Source organism: Budorcas taxicolor, chromosome 2, assembly GCF_023091745.1.
Source record: "Budorcas taxicolor isolate Tak-1 chromosome 2, Takin1.1, whole genome shotgun sequence".
NCBI classification, from domain to species: Eukaryota; Metazoa; Chordata; class Mammalia; order Artiodactyla; family Bovidae; genus Budorcas; species Budorcas taxicolor.
Genome location: NC_068911.1, coordinates 111,490,599 through 111,510,609, shown reverse-complemented (window position 1 = coordinate 111,510,609; position 20,011 = coordinate 111,490,599). Strand labels below are relative to the sequence as shown.

Genomic DNA, 20,011 nt, shown 5'->3' with positions numbered 1-20,011 from the left:
GAGTGTGCTCACCAATCACCTGGTCACCTGAGCTGCTCAGACCTGGGAAGGGCACAAAATGCAGGCCTAACTGAGTCTGTGCCTTTGTGTAGTACCCAAGAACCTGAACCTCCACGGCTTAGACCTGGGAAGTGCATGTAACCCAGAGCCTGCCTTAGACAGTTCCCATGCATAGCAACCTGGAGCCTGTGCAGTGTAGACCTGGAAAGCACACACACTGAAAGCAGGGGTAAACCCAGTGTGGCCCAGACACTGGGAGCACTCCCTACACATGCCAGTGATATTTCTTTGCAGTGTTCCTCCCTACCCACAGCACAATTGAACAAGTGAGCCTAAATAAATGATCACCTTCACCCCCTTCTGTCAGGGGGGAAGTTAGATTCTGAAGAGACTTGTAAACAGAGGAAGCCAAAATAAACAAAGAAGTGAAGTGAAGTTGCTCAGTTGTATCCGACTTTTTGCGACCCCATGGACTGTAGCCTACCAGGCTCTTCCATCCCTGGGATTCTCCAGGCAGGAATATTGGAGTGGGTTGCCAACAAAGAAGAGGGAACCGCTTTGGAAGTGACAGGAGCAACAGATTAAAACCTTGTAGTTAGCACTGGCTACATTGGAAGGGACCTATAAACCTTGAGAAGTAGCATAAGCTGGAACAAAGAATTATCTGAAACTGAACTGACCCCACACTGCCCTCAACAGCTCCAGAGAAATTCCTAGATATATTTTATTATTATCACTTTTTAATGTTTTTTACTTTAATTCTTTATTATTCCTTTAATTTTCATTTTTAAAACCTACTATTACCTTGAAAAAAAGACCCTATTTTTAAAGCAAATTTCATATATATATATTTTTATAACTTTTGCGATTTTGTTTTATTTTTTTGATATTGTATTTTTGATAGTCTAACCTTGACTCTAGATTTTTAATCTTTGCTTTTTGGTATTTGTTATCAATACTGTACCTTTAAGAATCCAATCTTCATTATGCATTTCTACTTAGGAGTGTGATTACTGCCTTGATTGCTCTCTCCCCTTTTGACTTTCCTTTTTCTCCCCCAGGTCACCTCCTCCCTCCCTCTTCTCTTCTCTACTTAACTCCATGAATCTCTTTGGGTGTCCTGGGCTGTGGAGAACACTTAGGGAACTGATCACAGGCTAGACTGGTTTCTCTCCTTTCGAATCCCCCTCCTCTCCTCCTGGTCACCTCTATCTCCTTCCTCCCTCTTCTCTTCTCTATGGGACTCGATAAACCTCTCTGAGTGTTACAGACTGTGGAGAGCAAATAGGGAATTGATTACTGGCTTGACTGTTCTCTCCTTTTTTGATTCCCCTGCTTCTCTGCCTGATCACCTTGTTATCTCTCCTCCCTCTTCTCTCCTCCATGTAACTCTGTAAACCTCTCTGGGTGTCCCCCACTGTAGAGAATCTTTTCACCATTAACCTAGATGTTTTATCATCAGTGCTTTATGGAGGGAGAAATCTTGAGATTACCGTAAGAATAAGACTGAAAGCCAGACAAGGGAAGCTTAAATCCAAAACTTGAGAACACCAGAAAACTCCTGACTCCAGGGAACATTAATCAACAAGAGCTCATCCAAAAGCCTCCATACCTATACTGAAACCAAGCTCCACCCAAGAGCCAACAAGTTCCACAAGACATACCAATAATACATGTCAAGTTCATGTCAAGACATGTCAAGTTCAACAAGACATACCAATAATACTCAAACAATGCAGGAACATAATACTCAAACATTAAAATACAGATGGCCAAAACTCACACCAAACCCAATGAAACCTCTAAACTCACTGTGGGACACTTCATTGCACTCCAGAGAGAAGAGATCCAGCTTCACCCACTAGAACACTGAAGCAAGTTTCCCTAACCAGGAAACCTTGACAAGTCACTCACCCAACCCCACTCACATGGAGGAGCCTCCACAATAAACAAGAACCACAAACTTCTAGCATGCAGAAAGGCCACCCCAAACAGCATTCTAAACAAGATGAAAAGGGAGAGAAATATTCAGCGGTATAGGAACATGATAAAACTGCACCAAACCAAACAAAAGAGAAGGATGTAGAGTCTACCTGAAAAAGAACTCAGAATAATGATAGTAAAATGATCCAAAATCTTGAAAACAAAATGGAGTTAAAGGTAAATAATCTAGAGACAAGGATTGAAAGGTGCAAGAAAAGTTTAACAAGGACCTAGAACAAATAAAAAAGAGTCAATGACTAATGCAATAGTTCAGTTGCTCAGTCGTGTCTGACTCTTTGTGACCCCATGAATCACAGCACGCCAGGCCTCCCTGTCCATCACCAAATCCCAGAGTTCACTCAGACTCACGTCCATTGAGTCAGTGATGCCATCCAGTCATCTCATCCTCTGTCGTTCCCTTCTCCTGCCTCCAATCCTTCCCAGCATCAGAGTCTTTTCCAATGAGTCAACTCCGCATGAGGTGGCCAAAGTACTGTAGTTTCAGCTTCAGCATCATTCCCTCCAAAGAAATCCGATGCAATAAATGAGATCAAAAGCACTCTGGAGGGAACCAACAGTAGAATAATTGAGGCAGAAGATAGGGTAAGTGAGGTGGAAGATAGAATGGTGGAAATAAATGAAGCAGAGAGGGAAAAAGAAAAAAGAATTAAAGGAAATGAAGACAACTTCAGACACCTCTGGGAAAATGTTCAAATTCAAATGCCCCAACATTCAAATTGTAGGAGTCCCAGAAGAAGATGACAAAAAGAAAGGCCATGATAAAATACTTGAGGAGATAATAGTTGAAAACTTCACTAAAATGGGGAAGGAAATAGCCACCCAAATCCAAGAAACCCAGAGAGTCCCAAACAGGATAAACCCAAGGTGAAACACCCCAAGACACATACTAATGAAATTAATGAAGATCAAACACAAAGAACAAATATTAAAAGTAGCAAGGGAAAAAAACAAAAAATAACTCACAAGGGGATAAGGATAACAGCTGATCTTTCAATAGAAACTATTCAAGCCAGAAGGGAATGGCAGGACATACTTAAAGTGATTAAAGAGAAAAATGTACAACACAGATTACAGTACCCAGCAAGGATCTCATTTAAATACGAAGGAGAAATCAAAAGCTTTACAGACAAGCCAAAGCTGAGAGAATTTAGCACCACCAAACCAGCTCTTCAACTAATGCTAAAGGATTTTCTCTAGACAAGAAACACAGAAAAGGGTTATAAATTCAAACTCAAAACAAAAAAAAATAGGCAATGAGATCATATTTATCAATAATTATTTTAAATGTAAATGGGTTGAATGCCCCAACCAAAAGACAAAGACTGGCTGAATGGATACAAAAACAAGACCCCTATATATGCTGTCTGCCAGAGACCCACCTCAAACCTAGGGACACATACAGATTGAAAGTGAAGGGCTGGAAAAAAATATTTCATTCAAATGGAGACGAAAAGAAAGCAGGAGTAGCAATATTCATATCAGATGAAATAGACTTTGAAATAAAGGTCATGAAGAGAGACAAAGAAGGACACTACACAAAGATCAAAGGATAAATCCAAGAAGAATATATAACAATTGTAAATATATATGCACCCAACATAGGAGCATTTCAATATATGAGGCAAATGTTAACAAGTATGATGGCAAGAGATGGAAAGAGTGAACATCGAAATTCTAGGAATCAGCAAACTAAAATGGACTGGAATGGGTGAATTTAAGTCAGATGACCATTATATCTACTACAGTGGGCAGGAATCCCTTAGGAGCACCCGTGGCGGATTCATGTTGATGTGTGGCAAAACCAATACAGTATTGTAAAGTAAATTAAAGTAAAATTTAAAAAAATAAATTACACAAAAAGAGACAGTAAAATAATAATGCAATAATATTAATTGAGGAATTTTGTAAAACAATAATGTACTTTAATCATGAAGAATTAACTCTGTAAATGTTAAGTGTTGATTAAAATTAGCAAATAACTTGTGTAAAAAATAAATAAATAAATAAAAAGATGTAATGGAGTAGCCATCCTGGTCAACAAAAGACTCCAAAATGCAGTACTTGGATGAAATCTCAAAAATGACAGAATGATCTCTGTTTGTTTCCAAGGCAAACCATTCAAAATAACGGTAATCCAAGCCTATGCCGCAACCAGTAACACTAAAGAAACTGAAGTTGAATGGTTCTATGAAGACCTACAAGACATTTTAGAAATAACACACAAAAAAGATGTCCTTTCATTATAGGGGACTGGAATGCCAAAGTAGGAAGTCAAGAAACACCTGGAGTAACAGGCAACTTTGGCCTTGGAGTACAGAATGAAGCAGGGCAAAGGTGAATAGAGTTCTTCCAAGAGAAGACACTGGTCGTGGCAAACACTCTCTTCCAACAGCAAAAGAGAAGACTCTACACATGAACATCACCAGATGGTTGACACCAAAATCAGATTGATTATATTCTTTGCAGCCAAAGATGGAGAAGCTCTATACAGTCAGCAAAAACAAGACTGGGAGCTGACTGTGGCTCAGATCATGAACTCCTTATTGCTAAATTCAGACTTAAATTGAAGAAAGTAGGGAAAATCACTAGACCATTCAGGTATGACCTAAATCAAATCGCTTATGATTATACAGTGGAAATGAGAAATAGATTTAAGGGACTAGATCTGATAGACTAAGTGCCTGATGAACTATGGACTGAGGTTCATGACATTGTATAGGAAACAGGGATCAAGACCATCCCAATGGAAAAGAAATGCAAAAAAGCAAAATGGCTGTCTGAAGAGGCCTTACAAATAGCTGTGAAAAGAAGAGAAGCAAAATGCAAAGGAGAAAAGGAAAGATATAAGCATCTGAATGCAGAGTTCCAAAGAATAGCAAGAAGAGACAAGAAAGACTTCCTCAGCGATCAATGCAACCAAATAGAGGAAAACAACAGAATGGGAAAGACTAGAGCTGTGTTCCAGAAAATTAGGGACACCAAGGGAACATTTCATGCAAAGATGGGCTCGAAAAAGGACAGAAATGGCATGGACTTAACAGAAGCAGAAGATATTAAGAAGAGGTGGCAAGAATATACAGAAGAACTGTACAAAAAAGATCTTCATGACCCAGATAATCATGATGGTATGATCACTAATCTAGAGCCAGACATCCTGGAATGTGAAGTCAAGTGGGCCTACTTTATTGACTATGCCAAAGCCTTTGACTGTTTGAATCACAATAAACTGTGGAAAATTCTGAAACAGATGGGAATACCAGACCACCTGACCTGCCTCTTGAGAAACCTATATGCAGGTCAGGAAGCAACAGTTAGAACTGGATATGGAACAATAGACTCGTTCCAAAAGGAAAAGGAGTATGTCAAGGCTGTATATTGTCACCCTGCTTATTTAAGTTATATGCAGAGTACATTATGAGAAAAGCTGGGCGGAAAGAAGCACTAGCTGGAATCAAGATTGCCGGGAGAAACATCAATAACTTGATATGCAGATGACACCACCCTTATGGCAGAAAGTGAAGAGGGACTAAAAAGCCTCCTGATGGGAGTGAAAGAGGAGACTGGAAAAGTTGGCTTAAAGCTCCACATTCAGAAAACTAAGATCATGGCATCTGGTCCCATATCTTCATGGGAAATAAGATGGGGAAACAGTGGAAACAGTGTCAGACTTTATGCTTCTGGGCTCCAAAAATCACTGCAGATGGTGACTGCAGCCATGAAATTAAAAGACACTTACTCCTTGGAAGGAAAGTTATGATGATTCTAGATAGCATATTAAAAATAGAGACATTACTTTGCCAAAAAAGGTCATCTGGTCAAGGCTATGGTTTTTCCAGTAGTCATGTATGGATGTGAGAATTGGATTGTGAAGAAAGCCGAGCACTAAAGAATTGATGTTTTTGAACTGTGGTGTTGGAGAAGACTCTTGAGAGTTTCTTGGACTACAAGGAGATCCAACCAGTCCATCCTAAAGGAGATCAGTCCGGGGTGTTCATTGGAAGGACTGTTGCTGAAGCTGAGGCTCCAATACTTTGGCCACCTCATGCGAAGGGTTGACTCATTGGAAAACACCCTGATGTTGGCAGGGATTGGGGGCAGGAGGAGGAGGGGACGACAGAGGATGAGATGGCTAGATGGCATCACTGACTCGACGCGCATGAGTTTGGGTGAAGTCCGGGAGATGGTGATGGATAGGGAGGCCTGGCATGCTGCGCTTCATTGGGACGCAAAGAGTCGGACATGACTGAGTGACTAAAATGAACTGAACAGGTATGAAAGGGCAAATTAACAGTAACACAATAGTAGTGGGAGACATTACCCCCACTAACACCTATGGATAGACAAACTAAACAGAAAATTAGCAGGGAAACACACATTTTAAATGATATAATGGATTACTTAGACCTAATTGATATCTATAGGACATTTCACCTTAAAATAAAGAATTTCACCTTTTTCTCAAGTGCACACGGAACCTTCCCCAGGATAGATCACATTCTGGGCCATAAATTTAGCCTTGGTAAATTCAAAAACACTGAAATCACCTCAAGCATCTTTTCTGATCACAGTGCAGTAGGATTAGATGTCAACTACAGGGAAAAAAAAAAAAAAACTATTAGAAATAAAAACATATGGAGACTAAACAACACACTTCTGAATAACCAACAAATCAGAGAAGAAATCAAAAAAGAAATAAAAATATGCATAGAAATGACTGAAAGTGAAAACACAACAACCCCAAACCTATGGGATTCAGTAAAAGCAGTGCTAAGGGGAAGGGTCATAGCAATATGAGCTTACCTGAAGAAACAGGAGAGAAATCAAGTAACCTAACTCTACACTTAAAGCAACAAGAAAAAGATGAAATAAAGCACCCCAGGTTTAGTAGAAGGAAAGAAATCATAAAAATTAGGGCAGAAATAAATGCAAAAGAAACAAAGGATACCATAGCCAAAATAAACGAAGCTAAAAACTGGTTCTTTGAGAAGATAAAAAAAAAAAAAAAAGACAAACCATTAGCCAGACTCATCAAGAAAAAAAGGGTGAAGAATCAAATCAACAAAATTAGAAATGAAAATGGAGAAATCACAACAGACAACACAAAAATACAAAGGATCATAAGAGACTACTATCAGCAACTAAATGGCCATAAAAGGGACAATTTGGAAGAAATAGAAAAATTCTTTAGAAAGTATAACTTTCCAAAGCTGAACCAGAAAGAAATAGAAAATCTTAACAGACCCATCAAAGCACAGAAATTGAAACTGTAATCAGAAATATTTCAGCAAACAAAAACCCACAACTAGATGGCTTCACACCTGAATTCTACCAAAAGTTTAGAGAAGAGCTAACACCTATCCTACTCAAACTCTTCCAGAAGATTGTAGAGGAAGGTAAACTTCCAAACACATTGTATGAGGCCACCATCACCCTAATACCAAAACCAGACACAGATGCTACAAAAAAAGAAAACTAAAGGCCAATATCACTGATGAACATAGATGCAAAAATCTTTAACAAAATTCTAGCAAACAGAATCCAACAATATAAGATTATACATCATGACCACATGGGCTTTATCCCAGGTATGCAAGTGTTCTTCAATATCTGCAAATCAGTCAATGCGATATACCACATTAACAAATTAAAAAAGAAAAACCATATGATTATCTCAATAGTTGCAGAGAAAGTCTTTGACAAAGTTCAACATCCATTTATGATAAAAACCCTCCAGAAAGCAGGCATAGAAGGAACATAATAAAACATAATAAAATCCATACATGACAAACCCACAGCAAACATTATCCTTACTGGTAAAAAATTGAAAACATTTCCCCTAAAGTCAGGAACAAGACAAGGATGCCCCTTCTCACCACTACTATTTAACATAGGTTTGGAAGTTTTAGCCACAGCATTCAGAGAAGAAAAAGAAATAAAAGGAATCCAGATTGGAAAAAAAGAAGTAAAACTCTCACTGTTTGCAGATGACATGATCTTCTACATAGAAAACCCTAAAGACTCCATCAGATAATTACTGGAGCTAATCAATGAATATAGTAAAGTTTCAGGATATAAAATTAACACACAGAAATCCCTTGCATTCCTATACACTAACAATGAGAAAACAAAAAGAGAAATTAAGGAAAAAATTCCATTCAGCATTGCAACGAAAAGAATAAAATACTTGTGAATAAATCTACCTAAAGAAACTAAAGATCTATATATAGAAAACTATAAAACACTGAAGAAAGAAATCAAAGATGACACAAATAGTTGGAGAAATATACCATGTTCATGGATCAAAAGAATCAATATAGTGAAAATGAGAATACTACCCAAAGCAATCTATAGATTCAAAGCAATCCCTATCAAGCTACCAACGGTATTTTTCAGAGAACTAGAACAAATAATTTCACAATTTGTATGGAAATACAAAAAACCTTGAATAGCCAAAGCAATCTTAAGAAAGAAGAATGGAACTGGAGGAATCAACATGCTTGACTTCAGGCTATACTACAAAACTACAGTCATCAAGGCAGTATGATACTGGCACAAAGACAGAAACACAGATCAAGGGAACAAAATAGAAAGCCCAGAGATAAATCCATGCACCTATAGACACCTTATCTTTGACAAAGGAGGCAAGAATATACAATGGATTAAAGACAATCTCTTTAACAAGTGGTGCTGGGAAAATTGGTCAACCACTTGTAAAAGAATGAAACTAGAACACTTTCTAACACCATACACAAAAATAAACTCAAAATGGATTAAAGATCTAAATGTAAGACCAGAAACTATAAAACTCCTAGAGGAAAACATTGGCAAAACCCTCTCTGACATAAATCATAGCAGGATCCTCTATGACCCACTTCAAAGAATAAAGGAAAGAAAAGCAAAAATAAACAAATAGGGCCCAATTAAACTTTAAGGTTTTTGTACAATGAAGGAAACTATAAGCAAGGACTGCCTTCAGAATGGGAGAAAATAATAGCAAATGAAACAACTGACAAGAATTAATCTCAAAATATACAAGCAACTCCTGAAGCTCAATTCCAGAAAAAATAAGGGACCCAATCAAAAAATGGGCCAAGGAACTAAAGAGACATTTCTCCAAAGAAGACATACAGATGGCTAACAAACACATGAAAAGATGCTCAAGATCACTCATTCTCAGAGAAATGCAAATCAAAACCACAATGTGGTACCATCTCACACCAGTCAGAATGGCTGCTATCAAAAAGTCTACAAACAATAAATGCTGGAGAGGGTGTGGAGACAAAGGAACCCTCTTACACTGCTGGTGGGAATGTAAACTAGAACAGCCACTATGGAGAAAAGTGCGGAGACTCCTTAAAAAAACTGGAAATAGAACTGCCATACAATCCAGCAATCCCACTGCTGGGCATACACACTGAGGAAACCAGAATGGAAAGAGACACATGTACCCCAGTGTTCATCACAGCACTGTTTATAATAGCCAGGACATGGAAGCAACTTAGATGTCCCTTGGCAGACGAATGGATAAGAAAGCTGTAGTACATATACACAATAGAATATTACTCAGCTATTAAAAAGAATGCATTTGAATCAGTTCTAATGAGGTGGATGAAACTGGAGCCGATTATACAGAGTGAAATAAGTCAGAAAGAAAAATAACAATACAGTATAATAATGCATATATATGGAATTTAGAAAGATGGTAATGATGACTCTATATGCGAGATAGCAAAAGAGACACAGATGTAAAGAACAGTCTTTTGGACTCTGTGTGGAGAAGGCGAGGGTGGGATGATTAGAGAGAACAGCATTGAACCATGCATATTATCATATGTGAAACAGATCACCAGTCCAGGTTCGATGCATGAGACAGGGTACTCAGGGCTGGTGCACTGGGATGACCCTGAGGGATGGGATTGGGAGGGAGGTGGGAGGGAGGGTCAGGATGAGGAACACATGTACACCCATGGCTGATTCATGTGAATGTATAGCAAAAACCACCACAATATTGTGAAGTAATTAGCCTCCAATTAAAATTAAAAAAAAAAAAAACAATACCTGGCATGTAGCAAGCAGATAAATAAATGTTACTTATTAAAACAAATTCTCCTCTGACTCTTGTTAAAATCAACATATTAAAATGTGAACTAAATCCATTACTCATCTGATTGGACAACACAAAAATGTGAAAATAAATAAGGAAATCAAATTTGACTTAAAAATAGAAATCCAACGATAAAGAAAAGACAAAAAACATTACTCTGACTTTATTAGTGCCAGAGAAAATTGTTTTCCATTTAACCTAAGAGATAAATCTATTAGAAAAGCAACTACAATCCATGTTATCTAGGGGGAAACTGCTAAAATCTGTCATTGTTTTCTCTTTGTCAGCCTGATTATGCCTGGTTAATACCATATTCAAATGTGTTCATCTGTGCTGTTCTTGGAAAAACAAGCGAAGACAATTTAGCTTATGCCTATCAATACAACATATCTCCCTTCTTAATTCAACAAAATAAAATAAACAATTTGCATCTTGGTCGATGTTGATGTTTACAAGTGAGTAGTGCAAATCTCAAAATCTGTAAAATATTATTTCCCCCTCATAAAAGCATAATGGGAGACTTTAATCGTTGCTTTGACATTTTAAAACACAGGTCAGATGCTTAAATGACACCTTTTAAATTACAGCTGCCAAGAGATTGCTTGCAACATAATATAACATGACATTTTAACTAACTATAACCAGCAGCTATTATTTTCATAGGACATAATAGTAACTAGAATAAATTCATTTTGAGTTTTTGCATAACAATAACAAATCAGCTGTCATTAGTCCAATAACGTACTTAATTTTATCAACTGTTTTCTGGAAAATTATCTTTTTGATAAAGAGGGACAGATTAATCTTTTTAAAGCTTTGTTTCAAAGGGTCAAATCATTTTTTTTTAAATTTAATGTCTAAGACAATAGAAAGACCAAATTCTTTGCTACAAAGCCGTATTTGCAGGCACATATCAAGGCAAGAACTTCTCTGGTGACTCAGACAGTAAAAAATCTGCCTGCAATATGGGAAACCCACATTCATCCCAGTGTGGGGAAGATCCCTTGGAGAAAGGAATGGCAACCTAGTCTAGTATTCTTGCCTGGAGAATCCCATGGACAGAGGAGTCTGGCGGGCTACAGTCCATGGGGTTGCAGAGAGTCAGATACAACTGAGCAACTAACATGCACATCAAGGCAAGAAGATGGACTCAAGTCAGTCTGATATCAAGGTCAATTTAATCAGTCTATCTGCTGCATATTCTCTGTAAACTAGGCACCTAATTTATCCACATTCTGCTGACCTTGGACTTATTACCTAGAAAACTACTCCATTAAATTGGTGTGTGATGAGTAAATGAGATGATTGTTCACTCTCTTTGGAAAATATACATAAGTAGGTATTTATTCAAAGAAAGGCACTCATCCTTAAAGGCTAACTTCAATTTTTTCTTTTGCTTATTTTTCACAATAGCTCTGTATACATTTCTTGGGTGGCCTCTACTTCCTTGGTTCTAAATTTTGGCTCAAATGAACTATTTGAGCCTAACTTCATAGATCAAATCCTCATCTGACATTAAAGATTTACCTATCATCAGCATCACAGTGGCAATCTCAACCTCTGTAAATTTTCTCCAAAATGGAATCTAAATTTATTGTAAAATTCTTACTATTAGAGATACCTTTTAGGGAAAATAAATAAATTTATATGATGGAAATTGACAGTCCTTATTAAGTTACTGTGTTAGATCAAGCAGAGTTCTCATATCTTACACCTTAATGCTTGATTTCTTTTACACTCTGATAGACCTGTGAGGATCAACCCAGGTGCACACCTGGAGAAGGAACTAAAGGGAGAAAAAATTGCCTAAAAGTGAGAGCTAGAGCTGATGATGAAGACACAATTTCAGTACCTTATATGTTTCCTTTAGTCAACCATGAGAGTAAATTAACCTGATGACCCTGTTTTGACACTGACTGATTACAGACATTAATCAAAGGGCAACAGGCCAGTGCCACTGAAGAACTGCTGGAATACAGTTCTGTCCATAGTGGTTATTTTAATATGGCAACAAGACTGAAGAGCTTGATAAATATTCTCTACCAAATACATTCTAATTCATAAAATACATTTCTCTATTTTTCAAAACAGGTCAAAATGGGTAATTATTTCCTGTGTGAAACATTTCCTAACCATGTTCACTGTCATTCTGCATATTAAATATAAATATGAGACTAGGGTAAATGTATAGCTACCTAAAACTGGTTTCCAGGACTTTAAGCATGAATGTGCACCCATATGTTTTGGAGTATAATTACTGATCTTGTGTGCTTGCTAAGTTGCTTCAGTCATGTCTAACTCTCTGCAACCCTATGGACCATAATCCTCCAGGTCTCTCTGTCCACGGGATTCTCTAGGAGCTCTGGAGTGGGTTTTCATGCCCCTCGAGGGGGATCCTCCTGACCTAGAGATCAAACCCACATCTCTTAAGTCTCATGCACTGGAGGCAAGTTCTTTATCACTAGCACCACCTGAGAAGCCAAATTATTGACCTATTGTTACCTATTCTGAAAATAAATGTGGGTATTCTTTCTTTTATTAGTGACTTTAGTGCAAACAAAAAGATATGTGGGTTTAATCAACATATCCAAGTAATTATACCCTTTAATCAGAAAAAAAATGAAAAGTTTTGGTTTCAGAAATAGTTACTTATTAAAGAAACACTTAAATGGTTAACCCACTCTTCAAAAATAATTAGGATTTCTTTTCACAAGACAGGGAAGTTGCTGACAATCTTGGAAATTAAGACACCTGTGTCGAATTACTTCTGTAATAAAATTTGCAATCAAACCAAAATTACAATGAACATGTGTTTCTCCGGTTATAGGCTTGCATGTCTTAGCATTAACCTGCAAAATGTGATGCTATTTTGAGCACAACAGTTTCTAAATCATTTCTTAGACTAGATAATTCCTTGTATGTTTTCTTCTCCATCTACCCCTCAAAACAATTAAATATATTTCCAATGTAGGAAGGGACAGTGAGAAAGTTTACCAGATTTAGTCTGTTACTAAGCAAGCCACTATCATTATTTGTTTTATTAGATCATAGATACTACAACTGTAATGAACTTCAAGAAATAACTTCAAATATTGGCAAAATATAGATGCCCCTTTTTTCAACAAAACACTTGATATCACAGTGTCACCAAGTCCAATCTGGCTCTCCTCACTACATGACAGGTCAATTAACCAAGGGATGAGATGTTAAGGAAAGGATTAAGACATTATTTGGAAGGCTGGCCAACTGAGAGGATGGCAGACTACTGCTGCTGCTGCTGCTGCTGCTGCTAAGTTGCTTCAGTCATGTCTGACTCTGTGTGACCCCATAGATGGCAGCCCACCAGACTCCCCCATCCCTGGGATTCTCTAGGCAAGAACACTGGAGTGTGTTGCCACTGCCTTCTCCATTGCATGAAAGTGAAAAGCGAAAGTGAAGTCACTTAGCCGTGTGCGACTCTTCGCGACCCCATGGACTGCAGCCTACCAGGCTCCTCCGCCCATGGGATTTTCCAGGCAAGAGTACTGAAGTGGGTGCCATTGCCTTCTCTGGATGGCAGACTAGTTACTCAAAAAAAAAAAAAAAAACCCCATTTTATCAAGTTCTGGACACCAGGTTCTTTTATAGAACAGGGTGGGGGGTGGTGAATGTGAGGAAGTAAAGTCGAAAGACCATTAATGTTGCAAATATCTCTTGGAATGGTAACTGCAGGGAGGGTATGTGTTAATTTCTACCTTCTTGTGGACAACCACATATGGACAGGATCCTGAACAAAGGCACTTTAGTTTACAATTCAGGCAGAGAGGCAGGGTTCCCTGAGGCATGATATTATGTATAAACATTATCCTTTTAGTAACAAAAGTAATGTAAAGCAAAGTGAAGTCACTCTCGTGTCTGACTCTTTGAGACCCCATGAACTGTAGCCTACCAGGCTCCTCTGTCCATGGGATTTTCCAGGCAGTAGTACTGGAGTGGATTGCCATTTCCTTCTCCAGGGGATCTTCCCAACCCAGGGATTGAACCCGGGTCTCCCGCATTGTAGACAGACGCTTTACCATCTGAGCCACCAGAGAAGTCAAAGTTAAAGCAAAAGAAGCAGATTAAATATGGAGTCAGATTTTGTTCTTCCCAGTTAACAAACGAAGGTAAGTGACTTGCCCAAGGTCATAGAGCTATAAAATGCAAACGGATTTCTGACCTCCACCCTTGCTGGATGGATTGTTCTAGAGTCAGTCCTTTATTCTAAAAAGTCAAATGTCTTGCAGAATAATTTCACAATCAGAAGCTTCCCCTCCTGAGTGGATTCCTCTTCCTGGTTGAAAGTTACCATCGGTCTGACTGACTTTACCTAGAAAGCTGAGCCTTCAGGACATATTTGTGAACAAAGTGAAGCTTAGAGGGAAGTGTAGCACATTATTCCCTCAGTCACAGGTTTTCCCTTGCTGGTCTGTTTTAGCACTGCTGAGGTTAAAAAGAGGAAGGTTCTGTGTAATCAGAGCACTAGTCTGATCACAGATAAACACAAGCATATATGCGTGAAATCAAAAGTCCACACTAATGGTCTCCATGTACATGCTAGCCCTCAGAACCAGAGGTTAAAAAAAAAAACTCAGTTTTGTTTGGTTTCTGTTTGTTTCCTGTCTAATGAGGGAGGCAAGACTAGATAACTTATGGGAGTACTTCCAGGTTTAGGACTCAGGCCACAAACTATTAAATCTTCTGACCTTATATTTCACTCTGCTGTTTGGTGTGAGTCCACCACAATGGTCATGTAGCCAGGACAGTATTTGCTTACTCACAACTCAAGCAAAATTCCTAACCACCATGATTTCATTTATCTGCTTCATCAGTTTGCATAATCCTCCAATTCCGGTGACACTGAATTTATAGAGAGTATAGAACACAGGTTGTTTCTGTAATAATACTTTTTCCACTCCAGTATACTGACTTCTATTTTTCATTTCATAACATCCCTGCCAAAAATAACAGTGCGATGCAAACATATTTGAACATGTGGTAAACAAATTTGTGTGTGTGTGTATTAGCACAGTTGTGTCTGACTCTTTGCAACCCCATGGACTGTAGCCCACCAGGCTCCTCTGTTCATGAAATTCTCCAGGCAAGAATACTGGAGTGGGCTGCCACTTCCTTCTTCCGGGAAAACAAATTTAGTACATTATTAATGTAAAAAATAATTGCCACTTCCATTTGTATAATTAATCTCATATGAAATTAACTCTTCTGAGTTGGGGATGTGTGGTTGTTGTGCTCATGTGTAGTTGTGGAAAAAGGAGATTAGAAGATATAAAGATAAGATACAAAGCAGGAGACAGACCAACTACTATAGTACCTAGAAAGCTGTAAGAACTCCATTATCATCTATTGATGTATGAATAAATGAATGAACAGAACACTGAGAGACTGACTCCAGATTTAATATTTGGCATTTTTCCACATGCCAAAACTTAACATTGAAATTGGAGAAGATCTATACTCCTAAAAGACTTTATACTTTTTCTTAGCAGTTTCCCTCATGTGTTTTGCATTGTGTCTGGTGGTCAATAAGTACTTAACAATAAAAATAGTAAAACATATGGTAGCAGTAGTTCTACACACTATACCAAACATGTCAATTTTATTAGCTCATTTATCCCTGAGAGGTAACACTGAGACAGGCTAAGACCTGGGACCCGATACCCTTTACTGCAGTGCTTACACATGGACCAACGTCTTCTCAAGCAACAAAATACAAAAAAAACTATAAGGGACCGAAAATAACTGTGTACATGCCCAGTCTGGACAAACCATGAACAACAAAATACAAAAAGATCAAAAATTCCCAACTGCCAGTTCTGAAGAACTAAGAGCAAGAGGAGGGTACTGTGCATATCCCCTGCACTCAGTACCACCAAAGGGGTGGGCAAAACACCTAAGTCACCCCTCTGAGCCAAGCCCTGGACCTGAGACTGTCACCCCATATAAAGAACCAGCTTGTCCCCTTTGGGGAGCAAGTGAGCAAGAAAGGGAAACTGTTGCTTGTTTTTGCTCCTCTCTGCTATAGCAGGGCCCCAGTAAAGCCTTGCCTGAATTTTTTGTCTGGCTTCTTATCAATTTCTATTGATTAATGAGGTCAAGAACCTTGGTTAGTAACAACAATGTAAAGCTGCCGTTATGAGTTGCATCCATAATACAGATGAGTGAAGTTAAAGACAAGGTTAAACTATGAGCCAATTTCACAAAACTAGTTCTGTTAGATCCAGAATTCAAACCAAAGTGTATCTTATGTAAACTCTTGCTTTAATAAATGAATAAATGTATGACAAAATGAATGCAACTATCCTGTATTTTTATTACTGGGGCAAGTTGGAAAGGGTTATGCAGAGTGAGAAACCAACTCTATAGGTCTTTGTTATACCAATCTCCCAAAGACACCAAAGTATCACTGTGGCCTCAAAGAGTCAACAACTGGGAAAAGAATACTAGACTCAGACAGAAAAAAATTCAAGAGAAACACAGAGGCATTTTATGAAACTAATTTCTTCCATCTGGTTAACAGTCACCAATAGAAGCAGTTAAGGCATGTCCTTCAGTTTTTAATAATTATGTCAAAATTTCTATGTTTAAGTGAAACACTGCACCAAACATTAGCTCACTTTCCTTTAACAAAGATTCTTGGCAACTGGCAACAACTCATAGCCATCACACCACTCATTACACTGTCTTGCAGATGCACAAATGAGGCTGTAAGAGACAATTCCTAAGGAGAATGAGAGATAAGCCAGTTCTTATCAGGAATGTTTTTTCTATCTTTGTTTAAAATTCTCTTTCCCTCCTCTTTCCTGATTCCCTCAAATTCTTTCTCAGGCTCTTCATATGTTAAATAACAACTACGAACTAAATTTTTGGAAAGCTATACATTTGGAACAATGGATATTGCAATTTGTATAATTAACCACAATAATCAGTTGACTAAATGACCCTGTGAAAGAGGTCATTTTATTAATCAAATATTGTACATGAGGAAATAAATTCAACATTTTAAAAGGGTTTGTAAATAACAAAACTGGAATGGGAAGTGAAGTTATAAATACTAGTCTTTAACAACAGGATGTAACTGCATAATTTGGACTAGCTTTATCTATTTTGGACTAGTTATAGGTATAAGAAATGATTTTTTATAATGCTGAGCCTTATACAGTGACCAGTCTTTGAGCTAGTTGGGTGGGTTGTAGCAGCATGACAATTTTTTTGTTCCTGGAAGGCAGTTTGTGAGTTTAAAATGTGAACAGCCTTTCTCTGCCTTCTGTAATAGCACCTACCAAAGAGCAGTAAAATTCCAAGTACTGAAATAAATCCCAGTGAAGAATTAAACATACTGATAATTTACATAATAGAATTCAACCATTTAATATAAAGAACAAAATTTAAAGAGTTTGCAAGAGCAGTTTGGAGAGTATCTTTAGACAGAAACTGGGAATGTAAAAACAACAGAGAAAGAAGAGAGGAAGAAACTTGAGGTATCATACTTAGAGGCTTAGCTCATTTTCTTTTGATCCAAATCTCTTTGTCCATCAAATCCTCCCTTCCCACCATCAATACAGTTGGGCTATTTCCTACATATGGAAACTTCCAGACTCTACTCCCTCATCTCCATTTGCCATAAAAGTCAAATATGCTCCACATTTATTAAAGTAACAATCATAATAATTCTCTAAGTAGCAATAGAGACCAAAGATCTCCTTAGCATTCCATATATATATATATACACATATATATTTTATATTGCAATGTCCCCAAAATATCTTGCATGATATTTAAACCACAAAATGACTGCGCCATTTGAAAAATGTCTGGTTATGCATTTTTTTATTCCAACCAATGTTAATGTGTCCTAAGACACCATATAAGATTACCCTCTTTAGATATTTCAATGTGAAATTATCATCCACAATACCACCATAAGAGAGTAATAAAGACAGATTACCTGGGGTTAAGAGGATGACTGACATAGTGATGAGTGAGCATACAACTAAAATCACCAGCAGGGCAATAGCAATTCCCTTCCAGTTTCTCTGTGGAGGGCTGTTACTTCCCAGTTCCTACCGAGAGAGAAAAAAAAAGAAGTTTTATAATTATACATGCTCCAAGAGAAATGTATTCATAAAGGAATGATTCAGTGCATGGAAGAATCACAGTTTGAAAACTGATTAGAATCCTTTTCCTCTTCGGTGGCTCATTTAATTATTCAAAGGTGCATATATTATAAATGGCTATCTTATGAGGGGCAATCTTACTTCTCCAAGAGATAAACCAGCAGAGCTTTATGCCTGCTGTCCAAAATGTGGATGGCATTAAAATACATTGACTATAAACACTAGAATGATTGCCAAAATACTCTGCAAAATAATATGGAAATAAAGTGTGCCCATTTACATTTTTCTTGCTACAATGGACCCTACAATGAGGATTTAAATATTAATATTCCTGAAGCACTATAGACTACTTTTTTAACTGGTAAAGGGGAAAAAAGATTAGTGATGGGGAAATAATTCAAAATCCCCCCTCAGTGCAGAGCGGTGCACATTAGTCAATGTAAAAAGTCCTCTTTCAACAGTTCTCCCACCACTCATAAAAATCAAGAGGATGTAGTAACTAGATTAAACAATCGCTTCCACAGCAATAGATAACAACATCTTCTCCCCGGGCAGCATGCATGATATTGACAAGGAGGTATGACTGATAGAGAAGGAGAAACTTGAGCATCTTCTACTATATGCATAGTAAAGCTTTTCAATTTTCAGATCTGTGTTCCATTCTGTTGACTAGAAACATATGAGCATCATTCACCAAAGTAAAGCATAGACCACCTTGATTTGAAATACATGCCAGATTTTCTTTACAATAAAGTTTATAAAACACTAAGTTTCTTGTTTCTTTCTCTCTACCCCAATCCACAATTTATTTTACTCCATTCCCAATAAAACCTTCTTTATTGAAATGATTTGGGGACAAATGAAACAAAACATAAAGGATTCAAGTTCACTATGTATACAACAGATGATCCAAGAAGCCCTAGTCTTTCTTTCACAAAGATAAGTAAAATATGATAGTAAACACTTGATAAACTATAAATGGGTTATTGTGACTCACAGTTTAAAGCACTGAAGCCAATTTTCACATAGTGACAGTGGCACTCAATTCTGCCATAAACTCTTTGGACTTAAAAACTAGGTCCTAAATAAATGCTAGAAGAAACCATGCATAGAGGGTGTTTCCTTAACATTTTCCCCTTCTCAGATCAGTAGATTTAGGTTTATCTTTCATTCTGATGAAACAAATCCAGCAGAAATCAATTTCACTCCTTTTTTTCTAAAATGGCTTACTCCACACCTCTTCTTCATGCTTATTAATGCTTACTGTTCAATACCTCTATCCCTCCTACATTTTGGTTAGAATTTCCATTTATAAACTTATTCCATATACACTGAGACAGTAGGTTATCAAATTATTAGCATTAAAGTAACAACATTGAGCAGAGAAGGCAATGGCACCCCACTCCAGTACTCTTGCCTGGAAAATCCCATGGGTGGAGGAGCCTGGTAGGCTGCAGTCCATGAGGTCGCTAACAGTTGGACACAATTGAGCGACTTCACCTTCACTTTTCACTTTCATGCACTGGAGAAGGCAAAGGCAACCACTCCAGTGTTCTTGCCTGGAGCATCCCAGGGACGGGGGAGCCTGGTGGGAGGCCGTCTATGGGGTCGCACAAAGTTGGACACGACTGAAGCGACTTAGCAGCAGCAGCAGCAACATTAAGACAAACAATACAGTTTCCCTCGTTGCTCAGTGGTAAAGAATCTGCTTACCAACGGAGGACACACGGGTTTGATCCCTGGTCCGTGA

General features: G+C 37.9%; 1 protein-coding gene across 1 annotated transcript in view; it reads right to left on the bottom strand.

The window, feature by feature from the left end:
* DPP10 (dipeptidyl peptidase like 10) overlaps positions 1–20,011 on the bottom strand; it is a 760,992-nt gene that overhangs the window by 558,299 nt on the left and 182,682 nt on the right. Inside the window, exon 2 of the mRNA XM_052656314.1 lies at positions 18,093–18,207. Coding sequence (XP_052512274.1) covers positions 18,093–18,207 — 115 coding nt within the window. The remainder of the gene's footprint in view (positions 1–18,092; positions 18,208–20,011) is intronic.